Source organism: Trichoderma asperellum, chromosome 2, assembly GCF_020647865.1.
Source record: "Trichoderma asperellum chromosome 2, complete sequence".
In the NCBI taxonomy this organism is placed as follows: domain Eukaryota; kingdom Fungi; phylum Ascomycota; class Sordariomycetes; order Hypocreales; family Hypocreaceae; genus Trichoderma; species Trichoderma asperellum.
In genome coordinates this window covers 2,902,795-2,922,676 of record NC_089416.1, presented here as the reverse complement: position 1 = coordinate 2,922,676, position 19,882 = coordinate 2,902,795, and the positions used below count along the sequence as shown (strand labels likewise).

The 19,882-nt window shown below is 51.7% G+C and overlaps 7 protein-coding genes across 8 annotated transcripts; 2 read left to right on the top strand and 5 right to left on the bottom strand.

The window, feature by feature from the left end:
• The first annotated feature begins 35 nt into the window (after positions 1-35).
• Positions 36-1,502, top strand: TrAFT101_003287 (uncharacterized protein). The gene is made up of 2 exons (XM_024899405.2): positions 36-499; positions 572-1,502. Exons 1-2 carry the CDS (start codon positions 187-189, stop codon positions 1,201-1,203), a joined length of 945 nt encoding a protein of 314 aa, XP_024764422.1. The 5' UTR covers positions 36-186; the 3' UTR covers positions 1,204-1,502.
• Positions 1,339-3,208, bottom strand: OXR1 (oxidation resistance protein 1). The gene is made up of 2 exons (XM_024899303.2): positions 2,373-3,208; positions 1,339-2,244 (listed from the first exon to the last, which is right to left on the bottom strand). The coding sequence occupies exons 1-2, from the start codon at positions 2,781-2,783 to the stop codon at positions 1,810-1,812; spliced, it is 846 nt and encodes a 281-aa protein (XP_024764421.1). The 5' UTR covers positions 2,784-3,208; the 3' UTR covers positions 1,339-1,809.
• Positions 3,209-3,931: 723 nt separating this feature from the next.
• On the bottom strand, positions 3,932-5,287 carry TrAFT101_003285 (uncharacterized protein; the record flags this gene model as incomplete). Its single annotated transcript, XM_024907698.2, has 4 exons — positions 3,932-4,308; positions 4,413-4,794; positions 4,904-5,099; positions 5,175-5,287. 4 exons carry the CDS (start codon positions 5,285-5,287, stop codon positions 3,932-3,934), a joined length of 1,068 nt encoding a protein of 355 aa, XP_024764420.1.
• Positions 5,288-5,546: 259 nt separating this feature from the next.
• Positions 5,547-6,411, bottom strand: TrAFT101_003284 (uncharacterized protein; the record flags this gene model as incomplete). Its single annotated transcript, XM_066126839.1, has 4 exons — positions 5,547-5,571; positions 5,634-5,887; positions 5,993-6,219; positions 6,351-6,411. The coding sequence occupies 4 exons, from the start codon at positions 6,409-6,411 to the stop codon at positions 5,547-5,549; spliced, it is 567 nt and encodes a 188-aa protein (XP_065982946.1).
• A 1,582-nt stretch (positions 6,412-7,993) lies between these two features.
• SEC24 (COPII subunit) lies at positions 7,994-11,695 on the bottom strand. Its single transcript, XM_024907697.2, has 3 exons — positions 10,618-11,695; positions 8,330-10,543; positions 7,994-8,253 (listed from the first exon to the last, which is right to left on the bottom strand). The coding sequence occupies exons 1-3, from the start codon at positions 11,224-11,226 to the stop codon at positions 8,242-8,244; spliced, it is 2,835 nt and encodes a 944-aa protein (XP_024764419.1). The 5' UTR covers positions 11,227-11,695; the 3' UTR covers positions 7,994-8,241.
• A 1,667-nt stretch (positions 11,696-13,362) lies between these two features.
• On the top strand, positions 13,363-14,811 carry TrAFT101_003282 (uncharacterized protein). The gene is made up of 3 exons (XM_024903529.2): positions 13,363-13,817; positions 13,897-14,148; positions 14,250-14,811. The coding sequence occupies exons 1-3, from the start codon at positions 13,801-13,803 to the stop codon at positions 14,269-14,271; spliced, it is 291 nt and encodes a 96-aa protein (XP_024764418.2). The 5' UTR covers positions 13,363-13,800; the 3' UTR covers positions 14,272-14,811.
• On the bottom strand, positions 14,374-18,561 carry TrAFT101_003281 (uncharacterized protein). Of its 2 annotated transcripts, XM_024901770.2 has the most exons (6): positions 18,368-18,494; positions 16,883-18,262; positions 16,051-16,821; positions 15,195-15,968; positions 14,914-15,093; positions 14,374-14,846 (listed from the first exon to the last, which is right to left on the bottom strand). In XM_024901770.2, the coding sequence occupies exons 2-6, from the start codon at positions 16,940-16,942 to the stop codon at positions 14,790-14,792; spliced, it is 1,842 nt and encodes a 613-aa protein (XP_024764416.1). In that variant the 5' UTR covers positions 16,943-18,262; positions 18,368-18,494; the 3' UTR covers positions 14,374-14,789. The 2 variants fall into 2 exon arrangements, with proteins under 2 accessions (XP_024764416.1, XP_065982945.1); XM_066126838.1 differs by having other exon boundaries at positions 16,051-18,561.
• Between the last annotated feature and the right edge of the window lie 1,321 nt (positions 18,562-19,882).

The window sequence follows — 19,882 nt, the reverse complement described above, 5'->3', positions numbered from 1 at the left end:
TGAACTATGATGCCAGCTGCTTTTCATATGCCATCCCAAGTCGAGCATCTTGTAAACTAAAAGACAGTGTACCCGACAATCTTCCTAATTAAACTCACTCGCGCAGATACCAGCACCGATAGCTCATCATTCAAATGCCCTCTACCACAGCACCTACTACCATCCCATATTAACTTTGCCACAATCATGCCATCAGCTTCAAGTCTCGTTCCAGTCCTGCTGCTCAAGACGAAATCCAGCCCGACCGACGCATACGAAGAGCTCTTTTCAAGAGCGCCCGACAACAACAACAACAACAATGATCCCTCCTTTGAACCAACATTCGTGCCAGTCCTACAACACAAGTTTGACGACGCCGGGTTAGACAAGCTCCGAAACCTGCTCCGCCAGAAACGCATCGGCACGAGCCCGGATTGCGAATTCGGCGGCCTCATATTTACATCTCAGAGGGCAGTGGAGGCGTTTGCACATGTCGTTCGCGAAGACGAATCAGCAAAAGGTTAGTTTTGACGGCATTTATTTCTACTCTACCAATTGCCAGGGACTAATGCCTTTCTATCCAAAACAAAAGACTCCCCCGAATGGCCTCACCTGCAGCACATCCCCATCTACAGCGTCGGCCCCGCCACCACCCGCGCCCTCGCCGCCGTCTCTCAACAACCCCCCCTCCAAATCTTCGGCAGCCACACGGGTAACGGCGACGCCCTCGCGCACTTCATCCTCGACCACTACGCCGAGTGGTACGCCAAAGGCGGCCGTCCCAGCCTGCCCCCGCTGCTCTTCCTCGTCGGCGAGCAGCGCAGAGACATCATCCCGCGCACCCTGATGGACCCTTCCCTGCCCGACAACAAAAGGATCCCCGTCGTCGAGGAGGTCGTCTACGGCACCGGAGAGATGGAATCGTTCCCGCAGGACTTCGCGGCCGTCCTGGACAAGACGCAGTCAAGCCCTTCCCGGTGGGTCATTGTCTTCTCGCCGACGGGCTGCGACAGCATGCTCCGCGGCCTCGGCGTGCTGGATGCCTCTACGGGGAAACTCGTGCCCGGGCGGCGAGATGGCCGGACATTTGTGGCCACGATTGGTCCTACGACTAGGAGCCACCTGGTCAAGAATTTCGACTTTGAGCCTGATGTCTGCGCTGAGACGCCGACGCCAGAGGGGTTGTTGGAGGGGATAGTGGCATTTCGGGAGAAGGCTTCATGAAAAACTTGTATGAAGAGGTAAAATTCAAGCAAGAGGAGGATGCAAAAGTTTGGGAAAGCCAATGCTGGACATGGCACATTTGATTCTAGTACTAGTATAGCATTGTAAGAGTAGACGTTAAGAGAGGGCATAGATGGTGGGGAATAGCGCTCATTCAATTTGGTTTCTGGGTATCATAGTATAAATCGTCTGTCTGTCTGTCTGTCTAAGCATCAAGCATTGTTATTACCCTTTCTCATCCCCTTCTGGTCTTTCTGAGCCTCCCGTGCCTTTCTCTCTCTCTCTCTCCGTTTCTCTCAACATCGTGTCTGACATGAATTCTGGCTTGGTATATACAAGGATTTGGCGTAGATCCTATGATATGAAGCACTCCCTCAATGCGTTTGATTCTGTCGATTCATTATTGTTTTCTTTGAATTGTGCGCTTATTCCGCTTTTGAAAAGTTGACAAGTCATCCGAGTATAAATAAGATGGAGTGAAGATGAAGAAGAAGAAGAATTCCGGGAGATGTAGAAAGAGCACCAGCTCCTTCAAAATTATGTTTCCATCTTCAGAGCCGTAAATCAGATTAGATCAGATATTATAAAAGAAGCCGCTCCCTTTCTTCATGCGCCAATCACCCAAAGCTCAACGCCTATGACGCTAAACTTGGGCCCAGCATCGCTAAGCGGTTCATTTCCAAACGTTTCACAAGTCGCGCTGTGTCCCACATCGAGCGAGTCGTCCAGCCACAGGCCGTAATGCCCGCCACCAGACCCCACGCTCAGGAACCCTGTCTCGCAGTTGATGTAAAAGTCATTGAGGCCGCTGTATGGAAACGCCTTGAAGCGAATTCCAGGCGTCGTATCTATCGATCGCGGTGTCGAAGCCCCAGATCGCGGTGGAGGGGCAAGCGTCGTGCTGCGCGTCAAATGGGTCGTGTCGGCCGACGGTGGCAGCGGAAGAGATGTCAGGGTCGAGGCACGCCACAGGAAACACTCTCCATTGCCAAAATAGGATGGAGCCGGATGAGGGTACTCGGAGAGATAGGCACCAAATGTCTGTTTGGGATGGCTTTTCGTCAGCAATTATGCTTCAACGTGCAATCAGGGTCGATGAAGAGATGGATAAAGAACAACACATGGAACAATTCTTTCGACTTCAGCTGCCAGGTTCTAAGAAAACTTACCCCGCCCTCTTGATCTTTCACAACCAACACAAAGCCCACCCTCATGCCCTCATACTGCCTGCACCTCTGGTACAGAGTCGCCAGGCTCGTGCCGTGCTGCTCAATGCTGTACACCAAGCGCCAGTCTTCGGTGATGCGCAGCCGCTCCGGCACCATGGTTCGAATCTCCTCGGCCACCACCGTCGTCAGTAGCCTCGATCCAGCGGGCGTGCTGTCCTTGTAGCCATGGAGCACAACGGGATCCAGCGGCGGGGGGCGGAAGGGACTCAGTGTGCGGATCATGGGCGTGTAGACATCGTTAATGCCATCTTTCAGGGTCGCCGCGCGGTGAGGCTTGTTGTCTTCATCTTCGTCAAGATGGCTGGGGACGTGGGTGTCCTCTGTCGACCAGCGCCGCATCAAACTCCACATTGCTGCCAGATTTGATGTTCGGTTTCCGACGTTGGAGTTTTCCCGTGCAGCCGCCTCTTGAATAAGTCTCCAAGTATATATAGCTCCCCCTTCTATTGCAAGGTAGCACTACTATGGTAGTGGTGATGATGGTATTAAGAAACTGATAATTGGCTGGTGGCGGTATGGGGGAAACACGAGCTTCCGCACTCTATTTAGCGGTCCAAATGTTATGACGTATCCAAGGATGAGACCCGCCAGCGGTGGAATAAACGCTGGACGGCCATGGAAAGAGAAGAAGAAAAAAGGCCAAGGCGATCTGATGCTGCCCAGGATGGTGATGGCGATCAGAATCCAAAGCGCGGGTGCTACATGTACCTACGCAAAAGGTGCCTGGGGCGGTTGTGCTGGATTGAGTGATGACCGAGCTTGGTGGTGGCTGGAAAGAATGGGAAAACAGACCACTAAAATGTTAACAAGTTGACGGATGACGGCGCTGCCTTGCTGCAGTGGGACCTGCCACAAGGAGCAAGGCCTGCGCTAGCGGCAGTACCCTGTGCGCTGCTATAAATACCCAATGCCTACAGATATACAAGCATGGGTGTTCAATTTGAATCAATCTTTGAATTTTAACACATGATGAACATTGGCTGAGGGTTTCTTCATATCTAGAGCATAAGTATATCCACCAAGTAGCAGGGATGCTCAAGATGCTCGAGTCTCTTTGTCTAGATGCGGCGCAAACACTTGGTCTCGCACTGTCATTACCTACTACTAAGGCAGATAGGCCGGCCTACCTACTAACCATTCCGCAAACATACCTTATGCAACACAATATGCTCTTCACTTCGACTGTCGCATCGAGGCAATATTGACTGCATGCATGTATTGAACCAGAATACGTAGGCCACATATATATATACTTATACTAAAACAGAAAAACAAGAAAAAAGTAGAGGCACCCGAAGCCAGTGTATTTATTCATTTCATATCTCGTCCCATTCCTCCACTTTCTTGGCTTAGCCAAGATATATATTTCCTTTCTTTGCCAGCCTCATTGCTCTATATCCTCCAAAAAATGCTTCCGCTTTAATTCAGTTTCTTAACCCATCTCGGCAACATCTTTCAACCATATGCTTCATCAGTTCCCTATTATTTTGTTTCTTGTTTTACCGCATAATCTCTTGGTAAATCAGCTGCTTCAGTTGCTCCTTGCTCAGGGTATCTTTGTGCTTGTCGAAATCGAAAAATTCCTCCGGGATCGGGGGCGCAGTGGGCTCGTCATCAGGGTCGTGGTAAGGCTCCAGGTATGGGTGCTTGAGGGCATCCTCCACCGTGATTCGCTTCACGGGGTTGAATGCAAGCAGCTTCTCCAGGAGGTCGAGTGCCAGATCAGACGTCTTGGGGAACAGGGTGCGGAATGGCACCTTCTTCTTGAAAGGCAGAGAGCGGATGTACTCTCGTGCTCGTCGAGACTTGATGCCGTAGTAGTCCTCCATGGTTGGTGTACCGAGCACATCCAGAATCAGAGTCAGCTGGTGGTGGTCTAGAAGAGGCTTTGTATTAGCGCATTATTCATACAGTTGAGTCTTCAACTCAAAGCATCCGTCTCTTCTTCCCAGATAAGGGTGTCGGTGAATCGGCACTTACAATCTTTGCCAGGGAACAGAGGCTTGCCGCTGAGCATCTCAGCCAGGATGCAGCCAACAGACCAAACATCAATAGCCTTGGTGTACTCCTTAAAGGTCAACATAATCTCGGGTGCGCGGTACCATCGCGTGGCGACATATTCCGTCATGAAACCCGAGTTATCTTCCTGAGAGGCGGCAGATCTGGCCAGACCGAAATCGCAGACTTTCAGATCACAGTTGGCATTTAACAGTAGGTTGGAGGGCTTGAGATCTCGGTGAAGAACGTTGGCCGAGTGCATGGCCTTGAGAGCACGCAGCGTCTGGTAAATAAAGTACTGGCAGTGGTCGTCGGATAGGTCCTGGGTACGGATAACTCTGTGCATATCTGTCTCCATGAGTTCCTACGCGAAAATTGATGGTGAGCACAGGTATCAAACGCAAAGGAGGGAAAAGAAAAGAAGCAGAGAGAAGCTTGCAGCGCCTTCCGGAGCTTCAAAGGAGGGGAAATACCTGAATGAGGTAGACCTCGTTAAAGCTGTCATAGCTTCGAGGCTTCTGGATGTCAAGGATGGAGATGATGTTTTCGTGGTTGAAATAGCGCAGCAGCTTCATCTCTCGCAGGGTTCTCAGACAGAACATGGAGTGGTCGAAGGGGGTGATTTTCTTGATGGCAACCTTCTGTCCTGACGGCTTGTGAATTGCAGAGCTGTCCAAGTCAAATCGCTGTTAGAAACGGGACGCTAGCTACACCAGAAAGACGAGAACTAGGCCAAAAGCTTACCAAACAACGCCGTAGGCTCCTTCGCCGACAACGTCCTGAATGTCATACTGCTCGCTGACATTGAACGAGATCTTGCGCGACGCTGACGCATTGGGGGCGTTCGACCGAGACATGATGGTCGGGCTGGCGACTTGGGCCTGAATCCGCTGTCGTTGTGGCTTTGTGGTTGTGAAGAAGTGAGGGCGATTCCGAATGCTTGCTTGCACAAAAGCTCTGGGGAAAAAAGAGCGGCAAACAGAGAAACGAAAGACGCAAAGCACACCAAAGGTCAGAAAAGGGTGACAAAGGCCTTTCGCGGTGGGCTGTCTGTTTGTAGATTCTCGTCGATGCCCGCAGGCTAATGTGCGGATAGCGGTCGATGGCCCAGGCAATCTAAAGCGCAACTCCACTCAGCGAACTAATGCGGTCAGTCGACGTCTCTCGCATCGACGACGTGAATCGTGTGATGCAGCTACTAACAGGACGGGGGAGCTTGGCGCGCAGAGATACGGCGGGCGAAAAGGCGGTTGTTGGAGGAATAATGCTGCCCGTTGGTTGGCGAAAGGGTGAGATTTTGGGGAGCTATAAGAGCGGCTCTCTGGCGCTGTGTAAGGCGGTCTTGGATGGAACTCTCGGTGTTGAGCCAAAAAGCTGCTTGGCTGCGGGGTCGAAGGGTGCGTGCTGGGCCAAGTGGGGGGGGATGGTGGCAGGTCTTTGTATTCAAGCTCCCTCAGCTGAGTGGTGGTCAGTGTTTTGTACCTTACGGTCCTTACCGCTGCTCGTATACGGCAGAGGCAGAAGGCGATACCTGTAATTCAGGAGCGCCGGCGGGGACGAACTAGGAGGCTTCTCCAGGCCAGGGGATTTTGACGGCCCTGAGCAGAGGAAACAAACGGACGAGCTGGACGTCGCTGGCACCGCAAGGCTTCTTCCCTGTCTCCAGCCTTTGGGAAGCTGGTGATGTTTGGAATGGCAAGGTAGGCAGAAGAGAGAGAGTTACAGGTTCGTACGGTGGGGATCCGCTCGGGAGGCCCCTTGCAACCTGACCTGTGACAACCTGCCGATCCTGGTAGGCCAGACTCAGCAGCAGCAATAGTGCCAGGGCTCTTTTTGCAGGCGACTGGCTCTATTCGGACGTCTAGAGGCTCAACAAGGGACCAAGACAATGATGGTGATGATAATGATGATGATGATGACGATGATGATGATGCTTGAGGAAGGTTTGGTTTGCAGCGAGGGGAGGGATGACGGGGGACATGCCGGAGGTCTTTGCCTTGCCTCTAGTGCAACATGCCTTATTGATCTTTTGTTGAAACGAAACCCCGTGCAGAACGAGGCCGGATTGGGTCGCTGAAGAAATGCAGCCCATCTATAGCTGCAGCTCACCTTTGGAAACGGTTGGTTGAGGGTTTGCGCAAGGCAGCAGGAGGACGAAGGACGAAGGACGAAGTAGGGAGCTATAGCAGCACTCTAGCTAACACAAGGACAGAACAATAGCCATCTGCCATTGGCCATCAAAGATGAATAGGCTCGATAACTAAATGAAAACCTATTCTACAATATGTGCAACCAACTGTCGATACGCTCCGTCTCTCTATCCCACCTCGATTCTCGATTCGTAAAACACAACGATCCATCCCTACAGCACTGTAAGCATCTCGCAAATATAGAGTAAAGCTCTCGGCCCAGAACCCTGCGGCCTATTCCTCGCCGCCCCGTCCCTTCACACCAGAAACCTCAGTAATAGCGCCGCCCACTAGCGAACTAGAGCCCGCTAAAGCGTTCCATAGCGCAGGAGGCTCGGGTGGGACTTGGGGAGGGGGGGTCATGGCCCAGGGGCGTTTGAGCCCTCTTACAGGCTGAGCGGCGCAGGGCCAGCGGTCCAATGGTGCTTCCAGGACCGTCACAATCGCGCATGCATGCATGCATGGCGTCGGTATTTCTTCATGCTCGTGCTGCGAGATTATATCGTCTCGTACAGTGCGATGTACAGTATTCGCAGCTGTCCAGGCATGCAGTTAAAACAAAACATTTTCTCAGCAAATCCGTCCATCAACTATCCCAGAAATGCCGATGCCAAGCTAACCGCCAAAACAAAACCTTCTCCCAAGCCAAAACACCATTCCCCTACGTTTCACCTTTTTTTTTTTTGCCCTTCCCGCTATCCGAGCCTCAAAGTTCGCCTCTTTCGCCTTCACTGTGCCAAGCGCCTAATCTCCATCGCCATTGGCCCGTCAAGCGTCCCCCCTCGCCTGTTTCATCACAAGAATCCGCTCCCCACCCTTGCGGCGCAAATCACAAGGAGAAGGGGGGCGCGCCGACCAACCTCAAACGTGGACGTTAGAAGTCCTTCTCCAAGCGTCGTTTCAAAATTCGGAGAGCTTGTTTGTGCTTCCGGGCCTTTATGGTCTCTTTTCGGCATTCTCGCTTGTGGCATCCTCCTGTGGTAGAAAAGAACTCGTAGCATGCTAAATCGCATTGCAGCGGACTATTAGTGCCTCGAAAAAGACAAAAGAATCCCTTGCTAGCTGTAATACGCCCGCTGTGAATGTGACGAAAACGAGCCGCACATGCCTTAGCGTTGCTGTGATGCCAACGCCCATGCCTCCTCCATCACAAGCTTTGCAGCTGCCCTCTGGAGCTTCGCATTGGTCGTCAAATAGTCGCATTCACAAGATGGAGCAACGCAACCAGCCGGTCAAAAACACGCCACCACTCTATCCCATGCCCTGAATACTGCGCTTCGGAATCGCTACTGCTATTAACGGCCGTCGAGCGGGCCTATATCGCCGCCCCTCCACGCACTCGAGTCTCAGAACATGTCAAAATTCAAGATGACATAAAAGTAAGCCGGATAAAGGTTTTTAAATTCGTCAATGCTTCATTTTTTTTTTTTCATCGATATTTTTTTTGGAAATATTGCTTGTATAGTACCATAAAGCCACAAGTCCATCTCCTCACTCCTATCCTCATTTTGTCTTTTTACTCCAGGCCAGCCACCATGTAAATCCCCCATCACTACCCTAGTCTATACAATTAGAATTGCAACACCATAATACGTTCTCATAAGTGCGGGTGCTCCTCAACATTACTGCACAACCTAGATTAATGTCCATGTCAGTTCCGCGTTTCTTTAGTTATATATATATAGAGAGTCAGGGTGCCAGTCAACATACCTTCTCTCGCAGAGTGCCAAGCCACTGTGCCGCACTCACCCCCTGATCCGCCCGGTCCTCCACGAGCAGTGTCTGCGCCCACAGCTTGAGAGATGGCTCGCCATCTTCTCGCACAATATACAAGTGAGGCACCGTGATGCTTCCCACTCCAAGAGCGCGGTGATCCCGGCTCTTCTGGATCACAGCTCGGACACGCTCGTTGAAGTCATTCTCAAGCTCGGGAACCCGTCCCTTGCCGACGTGAACCTGGGTACGGTCCTCTACTCCAAAGACATCGGCAATCAGTTGGGGGACAGTGTCCCGGCCCACCCACAGGAATTGAACCTGGCCATCATCAATCAGGTAGAGACCGTATGATACTAATCTCTCCGAAGACAGATTGTGAGCTGGAGGAAGCGTAATCTGGCCAGTGGTCTCATCGGGCACGCCAGCGTTGTCAGGCATGTCGTGAAGAGAGTAAAGCTTGGGGTAGATGTATCGGATTAACAGCGGGAGCGGGAGCGTGGACAAAAGACACAGGGCAGCTGATCTGATGTCAGAAGGAATCTGCGTTGACTTTCGTAGTCCGACATTCTTTGTGAGGCCGAGGAACAGAAGAGGCAGTGCGCGGAGGTTGGCTGGGAATTGCAGGCCTCCACCCATGCTGCCGCCGGCCAGCTCCTTCTTGAAGGTCTGGAGGAGCTCGGTAACCTTGGCCGACAGAGCATCCCGAGCCGCGTCGAGGCCGCTGCTGAGCGCTCTTTCGACAGCCTTGTGGCTGAAGTAGGTTGTGATGGCGGCCTGGTCTGCAGATGCATACAGATCCGACAGATTCGTCGTCGTGGGCAAGGCGAGGGTCAACACTCTGATGCGACGCTCGCCGTTGCATGTCGTGTGTAGTACGGCTGCTTGAAGGCACACCACGTTCTTAGTGAGATTCTCATCAATGGCAACTTCGACAACGTAGGCCTGATCGCGGGGGAAAGCTGGGAATGCGCAAAGATCCGAGCTACGGTTGAAAAAGTTTCCGTAGAAGGCGTTCATGCGCAGACCCGTAGTAGCACGAACTCGGAGAACGGCTTCCAGTCCGATTTCAGACGACAAGTAATCGCTAAACTCGGAGGCAAACTTCAGCGCATCTTCCGGCCGTGAGGCATGCCAGCCAGGGTAGAACCAGGTCTGACCACCAGTGTATCTCGGCAAGTTGCTCAGCGAGGCCACGTCTTGATACTGGGACGAGAACAGGAACATGTCGATGGAAACCTGGTTCTTGGAGCACTCGACGGCAAAGCTCTTGTAAAAACTGTTTGACGTTTGCAGGAGACTGCTCTCCTTGGAAGTTCCCAAAAGCTTCTTGTCCTCCCTCATATCCAGCTTTCCGACACCGATATTGGGCAGGGAGGCGGTAAGGACGACAATTTTACCACCAAGAGCGGAAATGAGCTTGTGTCCCGCACGCAGGGCTGATCCCATGCACGAACCGTTGCTCTGGTTGTTCTGGAACATATCCGGCAACTTCTGGAGGAATTTCTCGATGCTCTGGCGGCTCTCGGTCAGGGGAACCAGGAGATCATGGGGCACCGGTAGGAAAGGCTCATCGAGGTCGCTAACCACCAGCATGCTGGTCTCACCATTCTCATCCGAGTCCTTGGGGATAGAGAAGTAGTGAAGGCTAGAGTCAACTGCAAGGAAACCAAGACGAGTTCGGCGATCGGCATTAGGTATCCTGTTCAAGCTGTCGAGGATGGTTCGGGCGCTCGTGGCCAGGAGACCGTTGGAAACGGCTGCATAACTGACATCGAAGCAGAACAGATACACCAGAGGCTGGGGTGGTCGGACCATGTACTCCTGAGGAGCAACAAACTCGACAACGGCGTGGTTGAGCTCGTGGCGTCGCCATCTGTCGGCCGCTTGCTGGGCTGCGACATCCCAATCAAAGGCCTGGGGCACATCGTTGCTCAGATTGCACATGTTGCACCTCCAGCGGTGGCCATGATCCAAAAAGGTAACAAAAGGGTTGATATATGTCCTGCATCTTCGGCAGCGAGAAATGACCTGGTCTTGGACAACCGGTATGGGGTCCTCGTCGTCGTGAAGCGCTCCGTAGGGCTGGATTATTAGTGCAAATGGCAGCTTAGACTTCTTGAGCAGCGAGTTGGATGTGGGGATGGCGTTAATCGTGGAGCGGATGTATCGCGAAGGGCAGTTGGCATCTGGCGAGTCGGTCACGCTGGTCTGTACGCGAAAGACGAAGAAACGCTGGTTAGTCAAGGCCGCGCGTATCAGTAAAATAGCATGTCTTCACTCACATTTTGCGGGAGGATAATTGGAGGAGGGGGGAGGTCCAGCTCCGTTGCATTGAACGGCTGAGTCAAGAGATCGGTAGGATACAGCTGGTTGAGGACAGCGGGTCTGGCTGCTTGGGCCATCTGAGGCGGTTGAGGCTGGCCGCCCATCTGCATGCCAGCCATGCCTTGGGTGATGCCAGCGACGCCAGCGGCAGGTCCCTGGCCTCCTGGCGGCTGGTATCCCTGATCCGGAGCCTGGTAGCCGCCATAGACGGGCTGCGATGCTGCGACGGGTTGCTGCCCGCCATAACCGGCCTGGGGATACTGATATCCAGGAGCCGCAGGGCCACCAGCGACGGGTTGGGGCTCGGCCTGGGGGTATGATCCGTAGGGAGCGGCACCGCCTTGAATGGGTGCGCCGGCGAATGGCTGTCCGCCTGGTACCTGGCCGCCTGCCAGAGCATTGGCTCCTGTGCCGACCTCGAAAGCTTGCGCCGCATATCCTCGCTTCTTCTTCTTGCCCGCAGCGGCTCCCTCCTGGTGCGCTGGGTGCGTGGCTTGGCCATCATATGGCTGCTCCTGTGCTTGGTCAAGCGGTTGGCCGTAGCCATCGTTGGGCGGCGCCGACATGATGATATTGGGCCGATGGAGGGCGTCGCTATGTGCGCGGCTGAAAGGGAAAGGATGTTGATGTAGGTCAGATCGGGTCGGTGGGGGGTTCTCAACAAAGAGAGCTCTACCTTGGAGCTCGGGCGAGGGAATGGGAAACGCCTAGTTGCAGTCCGACAATCAAAATATGGGGGATTTGGACGTCGAAGCCAGCCGGCCGGGTGGATTGGGAGGCTGGAGATGGAAGAAGTTTCGTCAGTCGTCGGCAGAGCCAGCTGTCACTGCTGGTCCAGTACCTCGATGGATTCAGTAGTGTGTCCTCTTTGGATCAACAAGTTATTACGGAGTAGACACCGCCTCTACGCCACACCGAGAGGGGCGCTGTGGCTGGGGCAGGGAGGCTTTCGCGCCAGCTCAGTGCAGCTCTGGGACACGGACAATGCGGCAGATGGTGGTTTTATAGCTTGGCAAACACATGATAATTCCAATAGGAAGCGAGGATCCTACTTCTGAGGCTGTTGTAAGGACACGTTACCGCATACCTCCTCATCGACATGATGTAAATGCAGCCTGAAAAGTAGTTATGGCCACGATACCAGTACATAGAACTACAAGTACCTTGATACTTTAGTACCTGTTGGCATGCTCGGCTAAGCCACATTGCTTTGTTCGGGTTCCCTAATAGCTGAAAGTCAAAACCGCATGCTCTGCAACACACAACCAGTTGGTTGTATTTAGACTAGCTATTTCGAATGATGGAGTTGTTTTGGTAGAGATTCAAGTGCTCGCACAGACAAGATGAGCAAAACGATTCATTTACATGAACCTGCTTTACTATATATGAGAAGCAAATTTTATTCATCTTGCTGAGCAACGAGTCACCTCCCAGGGTAGGTAGAAATAATCATAACACCACATAGGCCTACGGAGCAGCAAGAGTTGAAGACTGCGCGGAATCCGGCAAGCGAAATGAAACTAACGCCCCTGTTGAATCATCGCCACTGCAGTGACCCGATTAGGGCGTTGCCTGCTGCGGGGATTTCACTCCATGGAGACGGGATTGATTAAACGACTGGCTGCCTGGTTGCCGGTATAGACTTGGGCCGAGTGCAATACACGTGTTGATACTATCGCTGTTCCTTTTCCTTTGCCGTAATGAGCTCTATAGAACGTAGTCTCAATACACCTCCGCAATAGCATCAATAGGTAGAAGAGTTGCAATCTCTCCCTCATTCCACTCCCTGATACAGGCCTTGAATGGCCACTAAACCAGAATCCTCCAAAGCTCAGCAATATCTATATACTCTTACAAAAAAAAAGAGAAAAAAAAAGGAAAAGAAAAAAAAAAGAAAAGAAAAAACAAGGAATAGGAATAGGCAGTCCATCGCTCCAGGCCCTGGAAAACAATAAATAGACGGCATGCAGTAATACTGACATGCAACATACAATACCCCGTCGGTACCACCTCCATTCGACCTACCTGAGCTGCTGAACCCACCGCCACGCCCACAGCGCATTAGCGCTTCTCCAGAGCCCACTAAAACAGCTCCCCTCCCGTCCCCTGGCCGCAACAACAGGCGCAGGTACCTGAACCTCCCAGTAATAAAAAAAAAAAAGCGGCCAGCTTTGACAAAACTGCCATCAAGGACCCTCGATTTTAGGTCTTACATGTAGCCTCTGCGCGGCGCGCGCGACGAGCAAGGGGCAAAAAAAAAAAAAAAAAAAAAAAGAAAGAAAGAAAAAGAAGATTGAGGCGCTTTCTCCCTCCATCCCTCCCCTCTAAAAAGGCGTGTGTGCGCGCCGTCTCATGGAATTATGCTTGTTCCGACCCTAATTCCACAGCCCGGCGCCTCTAGTGCTGGCAGCCCAACCGCAGCAGCACGCAAGGCACATGCAAACCATGTAACGCAGACCCTGCGTGCGTGCGTCGCTTCATAGTGCTATTTCTGGTAGGTATAGTTCGTAGCCTCTGTACCTACTTACTAAGGTAATTAACTGAGGCTGGTTCCGTATTTTCTCCATGCCTGTAGGGCGCAAAAAGAGAGCAGAGGCCTCCTCCATTTTGGCATCCCATATCTTGTACATACATGTACCTACTAAGTGCTAAGGACTATCTGATCCCAGCATTCCCTTGCCCGCCCCCCTCCAAAACATCAACCCTTTCAGCTTTCAGCTTCGCCTCTTTAAATCTTTAAAACCTTCCAATTCCTCTCTTTTTCTATTCAGGCACGCCACGGAAATTTTCTTTCTTCTTAATCTCGTCGCGCTTTACTTCTTCTTTTTTTACTCTTACTTCTATTTCTCTATTTCTCTTATTTTTCGTCGCGGCTGCCATTCCTTCAGCTTGACCACGCCTTCGATTTGAACACCACATTGACATCATCCCGTCGCGCGCCACAAGATCAAATCTCCAAAATCTGTGTCACAATAAGATCGCCTCAGTAAACCAAGATACCACTTTTCGTGCCAAGACCATCTTCTCCATCTTCTATCTCCTCTTTTAAACCATATACCCGTTTTTATTTATTTTTACCAAATCTCTCATCTCATCTCATCTCACCTCACCTCATACCAACTTCCTCACCATCAGCCATCATGCCTTCAATAATTCGGTAGGCCATACTTTTACTATCCGCATCTCTCTACCACGAGCAAGCAAGCACACTAACAAGCAGCTGCGCGCGCGTGCAGCCAAGTCGTCCCCCTCGTCATCGCCATCGCCCTCATCAGCGGCATCGCCTGGGTCCTCTACCAAGTCTACCTCTCATTCACCAAAATCCGCGAGAGCGCGTCCGAGCGCATGGGCAAGAAGAACGTCGTCTTCACAAAGGACGGCGTGCGCGTCGGCGTCAGGCACATGCAGAACGAAAAATACGTCGACAAGACGCAGAGCTACGTCGTCAAGGCCTGGAATCTTGCCAGCGCCCAGAAGGACGAGGAGATGTGAGTAAACCCAACGTACCCAGCGGGATTCTCGTGCCATTTTAGATATGGCGTTTTCAAAAGGACAAGTTTTAACATGCTTTTTTTGTGTTTGCTTATAGGAAGAGAAAAGGATCGAGATAGCGAAGCTCAAAAAAGGGCTACTATCAAACCAGCTCTGGGATCTAAATGACATGTGAAAGGCCGTACACGAAATTCCAAGGGGAAGTAAGCCTTAGTAACGGCTTCAGAAAGGGGAGATGGGGAACCATTATTTTCGCCATTATGCTCATGGATACGATGTACATGTTAAGAGTAATACGGAGGAACTACCCAGTAATCGCCAGAGGAACGGTGGTGTATGCGTTGTCGCTGAGCCGAACAAGGTATCTAAACAGTCATCATGCATATCCTATCATGTGTAACCCTATCTGAACAATCGCGCTGATATCCCTCCCCTCTCCATAAATAATCAATATGATACGGTGACAGTATCCAAAAAAGAAAAAGCCAGAATCCGGACGACACCATCTCGCAAGTCTGCGAGCGTGTCTGCCTTTTTGCGCCTGATTACAACCCCCCCCCTGCCTTGTAGCTTGGCCTCGTGCATGCGTCTTCAGACTCTATGCTTTGCTCTCTTGACCTGCGTGGCTCCTTAAAGTTCAGTCACCCTCTGGACTCGTATCGTCATATGTAGAGATAACTGTATGCTGCGGTAACTGTAGTAGTGTGTCTTTAGCAACCTAGCCATCAAATGACGTCCGAGCTACCTGCTGCCTCACTTACCAGTACGGTTGGCTGGCCCTGAAAGTTCTGTCTGTAGAACTGCTGTGGCATAGGGCTTGTGGATAAGATCCCAGATGGCTTCGCGACTTTCATAGAGAGGAGCTTCTCGACGTTGGGGGAAGTATTGGTGGCCATCAGGCCGTCCATCCTGATGAGCATGGAGGGAGTTCGATAGTTGAGCTGTATTGTGATTTAATGGTTAGCTAATAGACATGTACTATAGACAAATAACTAGGGGATGGAATAGACTTAAGAGCTAATAAAGGAAGATGAGTTCATACCTGAGTTAGCATCAGAGCATAGGATACGCCGAGCTCCCTCCCAATGTAAGTGAGTCGTCCCTTGGCCCATGTCCTCTGGTTATCAGTTATGTAGTCTTGGCCCTGGATACAGGCTAATGGCCATGTTAGAAAGTATCCTGCAAGACTTTTGGAGCTGTCCTCGTCTCCGCAGGCGAATGCGACGAGGCTTTCTTGCTGGTGGAACAGGTGCTTGCGTGTTGAAAACCACCCGAGCTGATAGGGTACTGATGCTATTACATCCGTAATGTTCTCTACGCATATTCTCCTCGCAGTGGCATACTCTGGCGCCGTGCGATAGTCAACCGGTGAGTACACCCAGGCGGCGCACCGGATGACGAGGGACGCCAAGATGATTCGTGATACCCGCATCATGCCCCATAAGCTGGCTACCCATAAATCTGGATAGGCGTCGACGCGGCCTGGAAACACCTCTAGCTGAGAATAGTCTGCATCCGGGATATCGTCCTGCCAGAGGATCGTCCGATATCTGAAATTCTCCGGCAGCGATTCTGCCCAACGAACGCATTCAAAATCGACTTCCTGGGCTTGCCTGATCATGTCTCGGATAGCCTCAACGCTCTCCATGTTTCGAGGCAGTTGGCTCATGAGCCGATTTACTTCTGCCCTGATTTCTCCAGCGCGGAGACTGAGCTTCTGGCACTGAGAGGCAAGCGGGTCTCGTATGGCATCTGAATTAACCCACCACTCTGACTGCATTAGAGGGGGCTTCGCGGTGCTGAGCGTGTGGACAATCTACAGAAACACGGTTAGACAGAAAGAGAGAGAAAAAAAAAAAAGAAAGAAGAGATATAGATAAAATATGTGCTAACCATACCATTTGAGTTCGCACAGCTATGAATAATGCCACGCCGATCTTGGTCCGGAGTTGCTTGCGGCCTCGCTTCCTAACAAGCTGGATCGCCGCCCGAATGTGAGGGCCCCAAGCCAGCATGCCAAGGTTTCGGGTTGTAATATTTTCGAAAAGTCCCAGGAGGAGGATTGCCGCCAAAGTCGAGTCCTGTTTGATAGTGTCTGGATTATTCAATGCTATGTTGATAGCCCCCAGAGCCTTGGAGTGCGTGCGGAGGGCGCGCTCAACAAGATGCGGACTTCCTTGCGAATTGGCAAAGCTGGCCATTGCACAGGCGTCGAATGCGGCCTTGAACTGAGGAGCAACATCCTCTGCTCTCAGCAGTGGTACAATGTACTCGAGAAATCCGCGTCCGTTACCCGCTCGAGGAATGAGGACGTAGTTGGACAGAAAATGACAGCTGGCTTGCCCCTCTAGGTCCATCTGAGGTTTCTGCAGCAGGGCATGCAGACCGGTCCAGGGAGTCTGCTGATTCTTTCGACCATACGAGGCCAGATGCTCGGCGGTGTTAAAGGGGGGCGCTGAGAATGCCTCGTTTGGAGAGGGCGATTCTGACGAGGACGCAGCGGTGAACTTGCTCATCCTCTGGGCCAAGGCCTTTTTCGAGGCGCGCTGTGCTCTCTTCTCTGTTGCCTGGGTCTCGTTACGAAACACTAGGTCGAACTCATCTCTGTATCCGGGGCACTGCCGGCGAGACTTGGCACACTGCTTGCATGTGGGCTTTGTCTCGTCACACTAGTAGATGATGAGTTTCGACGCCGAGCTTCATAACCGGACCGAAGAGCAGAGGACATACCTTGATGCGGCGCGTACGGCACATCTGACAGCCCCTCGAAGGCTTGCCTTGATAGACCATGGTGGGTGTTGGTTTATATCAAACGTTGTATCTTGCGTGGAGATGCCGTGCTGCCGAAACCATGATATTTGATCATGTAGATGTGGGAATCTGAAATTCTCGACAGGCTGAATATATGATGGATGGCGAGTCTCTGTCCAGAACGGACGATGCAACTCCTTATCAAGTGGAGAGAGGAGACGCGGCGAAATTGCTGGTGCCAGTCAAATTGCCGAATTGGGACGAGGTCGAATATGGGGAATACTGCAGCGTATGCAACCAGGAGTCTCGCAGTCTTGGCCCGCGTCTAAACCCAGAGAAAAAGGAAGTGAAAGGAAGAAAAAAGGTGAAGATGAAAATTGCGGAGCAAATCAGGGAAACGAAGAAGTTGAGAGCTGGAAGAATTTGCAGCGGGGGTTCAAAAGGATGAGCTCCTACGTAGCCTGTGCTTTCTCGACATGAAAGTAAAAAGAAAAGAAGACTGCGAGCCAAGAATTTGAGGGCAGCAACCAACTCCCAAGATGTTGGGTGGGCAAAGGGAGGGGCCCGTAAACAAGAGGCCACGAAAGGAAATGTTTGCTCAACCTGTCACAAGGCAGGCAGGTGGATGACGGTGCAACAGTGAGTGACGAGGAATGCCGAAGCGTTGGAAGGTAGGCGAGCGGCGATGTATTTTCTCTCGGGATGAGGAGAGCAGCGAAGGTTTCGTGAGATGGACGTGTGATTTGCCGAGGCTCAGCTAAGCAGGTGAGGTATGCCGTAGTCTAGTATGTAGTCTATGTATGGTAGGTAATATAACATAGCAATGTTCCCTCCCTCCCAGATAAAGTGGCGAATATATCAGCAGAGTAGCAAAATATGCCGTGTTGATTGGGCCACGGACGCGGCACAGAGCAGATGGCGCACGATGCCGTTGATAATTATACAGAGCATCAGCGTGCTAGAAGAGCGCAAGAGCAGTCACTGGCCTGGTCGTCTACTAAACGAGCCCACCCGGACCCTTGAGGGAGGATTCCTGGCAAGCCGGGGGGATGCTGTTGGCGATTCGGTAGCGTGGAAGCAGGGGAAGCTCCCGATCGCCTTATGTCACCTTTTTCCGTCGGCCTAACAGGATGGACAAGACGGAAAACGAGACGCCGCTTGGGGCGGGAGCAAGGAGAAGAAAAGAGACAATTCAGACAAGGCGTGGGCCCTGGGACTATAGATTATAGGCAGAAAATAAGTGAAAAGAGAGGGAGACTTGGAGAGTAAGGAACAGTAGGAGGCTGCGAGGGTAAATGGCAATCCAAGACGGGGAACAGGACCGGGTCTCGATGGCAGATGCGGGCGAGAATCGGGGGCCTAGCCAGAGGATGTGAGCAGGATGGCCTTTCGGAGAAGAGTGGAAAAAAAAAAGAAAGAGAGAAAAGAAAAGGGAAGAGAGAGAAAAAAAAGAAAAAGACAAACCGGATAATAGAGAAACGAATAAACGGGATGGCATGGGAACGATGGAGCAGACGTTGATGTGGAGGATGGAGAGGGGGAGGGGGATGGACGGCAGAGAGGGTGAAGTTGAGAAGTTTCGTTTCACCTCATCGGCGACAGGAGCGATGCCAAGACGGGGGAAAAAAAAAGAGGAAGAGGAAGAGAAGAATTACAACGAGGCAGAGAAAGCCAACAAAAACTAGGTCATTCGATACTAGTAGATGCTTTCCAGTCCAGGGCACATCCCAAGACCTATGTAGGCATTGTCATTACTTCCTCCCAGGCCATGTCTGCTCAGTTCTGTTCTGCTCAGGTCAGTTCTGGCACTCGCACCACCCCTGCAACGCAGCTCGCTGCCCGCCGTAGGAACTCGCCAAGGTAACCTGACGAGTCGGGCATCGCTTGTCGCCGCGGTGGACAATGGCGTCGACGCCTCAGACACTGGCAACTGACAGGTGCCAGGGGGCAGCTTCAGGTGGCGGGTAGCATCAACCGCTAATGCTCAATGCTTGGGGCTCTGGGTCTAGGGAGGCCCTAAACGGGCTTTCGCTCCATCGAATTAGCGCGGATGGGGAGCTGGTCTCAGCCATTTACGGCATGCGGGACGCGTGCATGTACCTTTTTGTGCCTGTGGCAGGGTCTCGATCGCGCACCTCTTCATGCTGTTAGATGCAGAGAGCGTCATCCTGGTCGGTGTTGCTAAAGGTTGCCATAACAAGAGGCTTTATCTATATTTTGTTTATTATTATTATTATTATTATTATTATTATTAGTATTATTATTATTATTATTATTCATAGTTGTTTTTTTCTCTTCTATTTTTTCTATTTTTCCGTCTTCTTTCTTTCTTCTTTGCTTTCCATTCATTCTTCAGTCAAGCCGGCGCAAAAGCTCTGGTGTTACCGCTGCTGCAGCTATCCGAGATTGCTCGCCGCCACTCAGCTCCGCCCTGTGATATAAAGAGCCCTGGAAAAGGAAGGACTAAGGACTCTTGCTGCCATTAGCCTGCATATGGGGGCTACTCCGGGCGGCAGCAGCCAAAGCTCAAGCTACTAGAGGCGCCTGACCTACACAAGGTAACATGAAGATGAAGTATTAGTATTCCATTACGGGCTTTGAATTTAACGCAACCGGCATGGGCCCATGTTCTTTCTTTCTCTAAGTTCTTATGCGAAAATAATATACCTTGGTCCTTGACTTGCATGTAGACGTAGGCCTGGGCCTTGCAGGCACTAATACAAATCAGTGCCATCAACCTTGCAACCTGGGCTATTATTAGCTGCGACAAGCCAAACGCTTTTGTTTGACGAGCGTCATGGGTACATTGCCGAGCTCCAGCACTGCGACCACCTCTAGGCTGCGGAGCGCTTGCAGCCGCCTGTACGAGCAACCTTGGTAACACGGCACCTCATGCTCTACTACAACATCAAGTTATCAGCGGTACCTACCCCGTCCTCGGGAGGCAGATGGCGAAAAGAGAAACGCACAAGAAGCCAA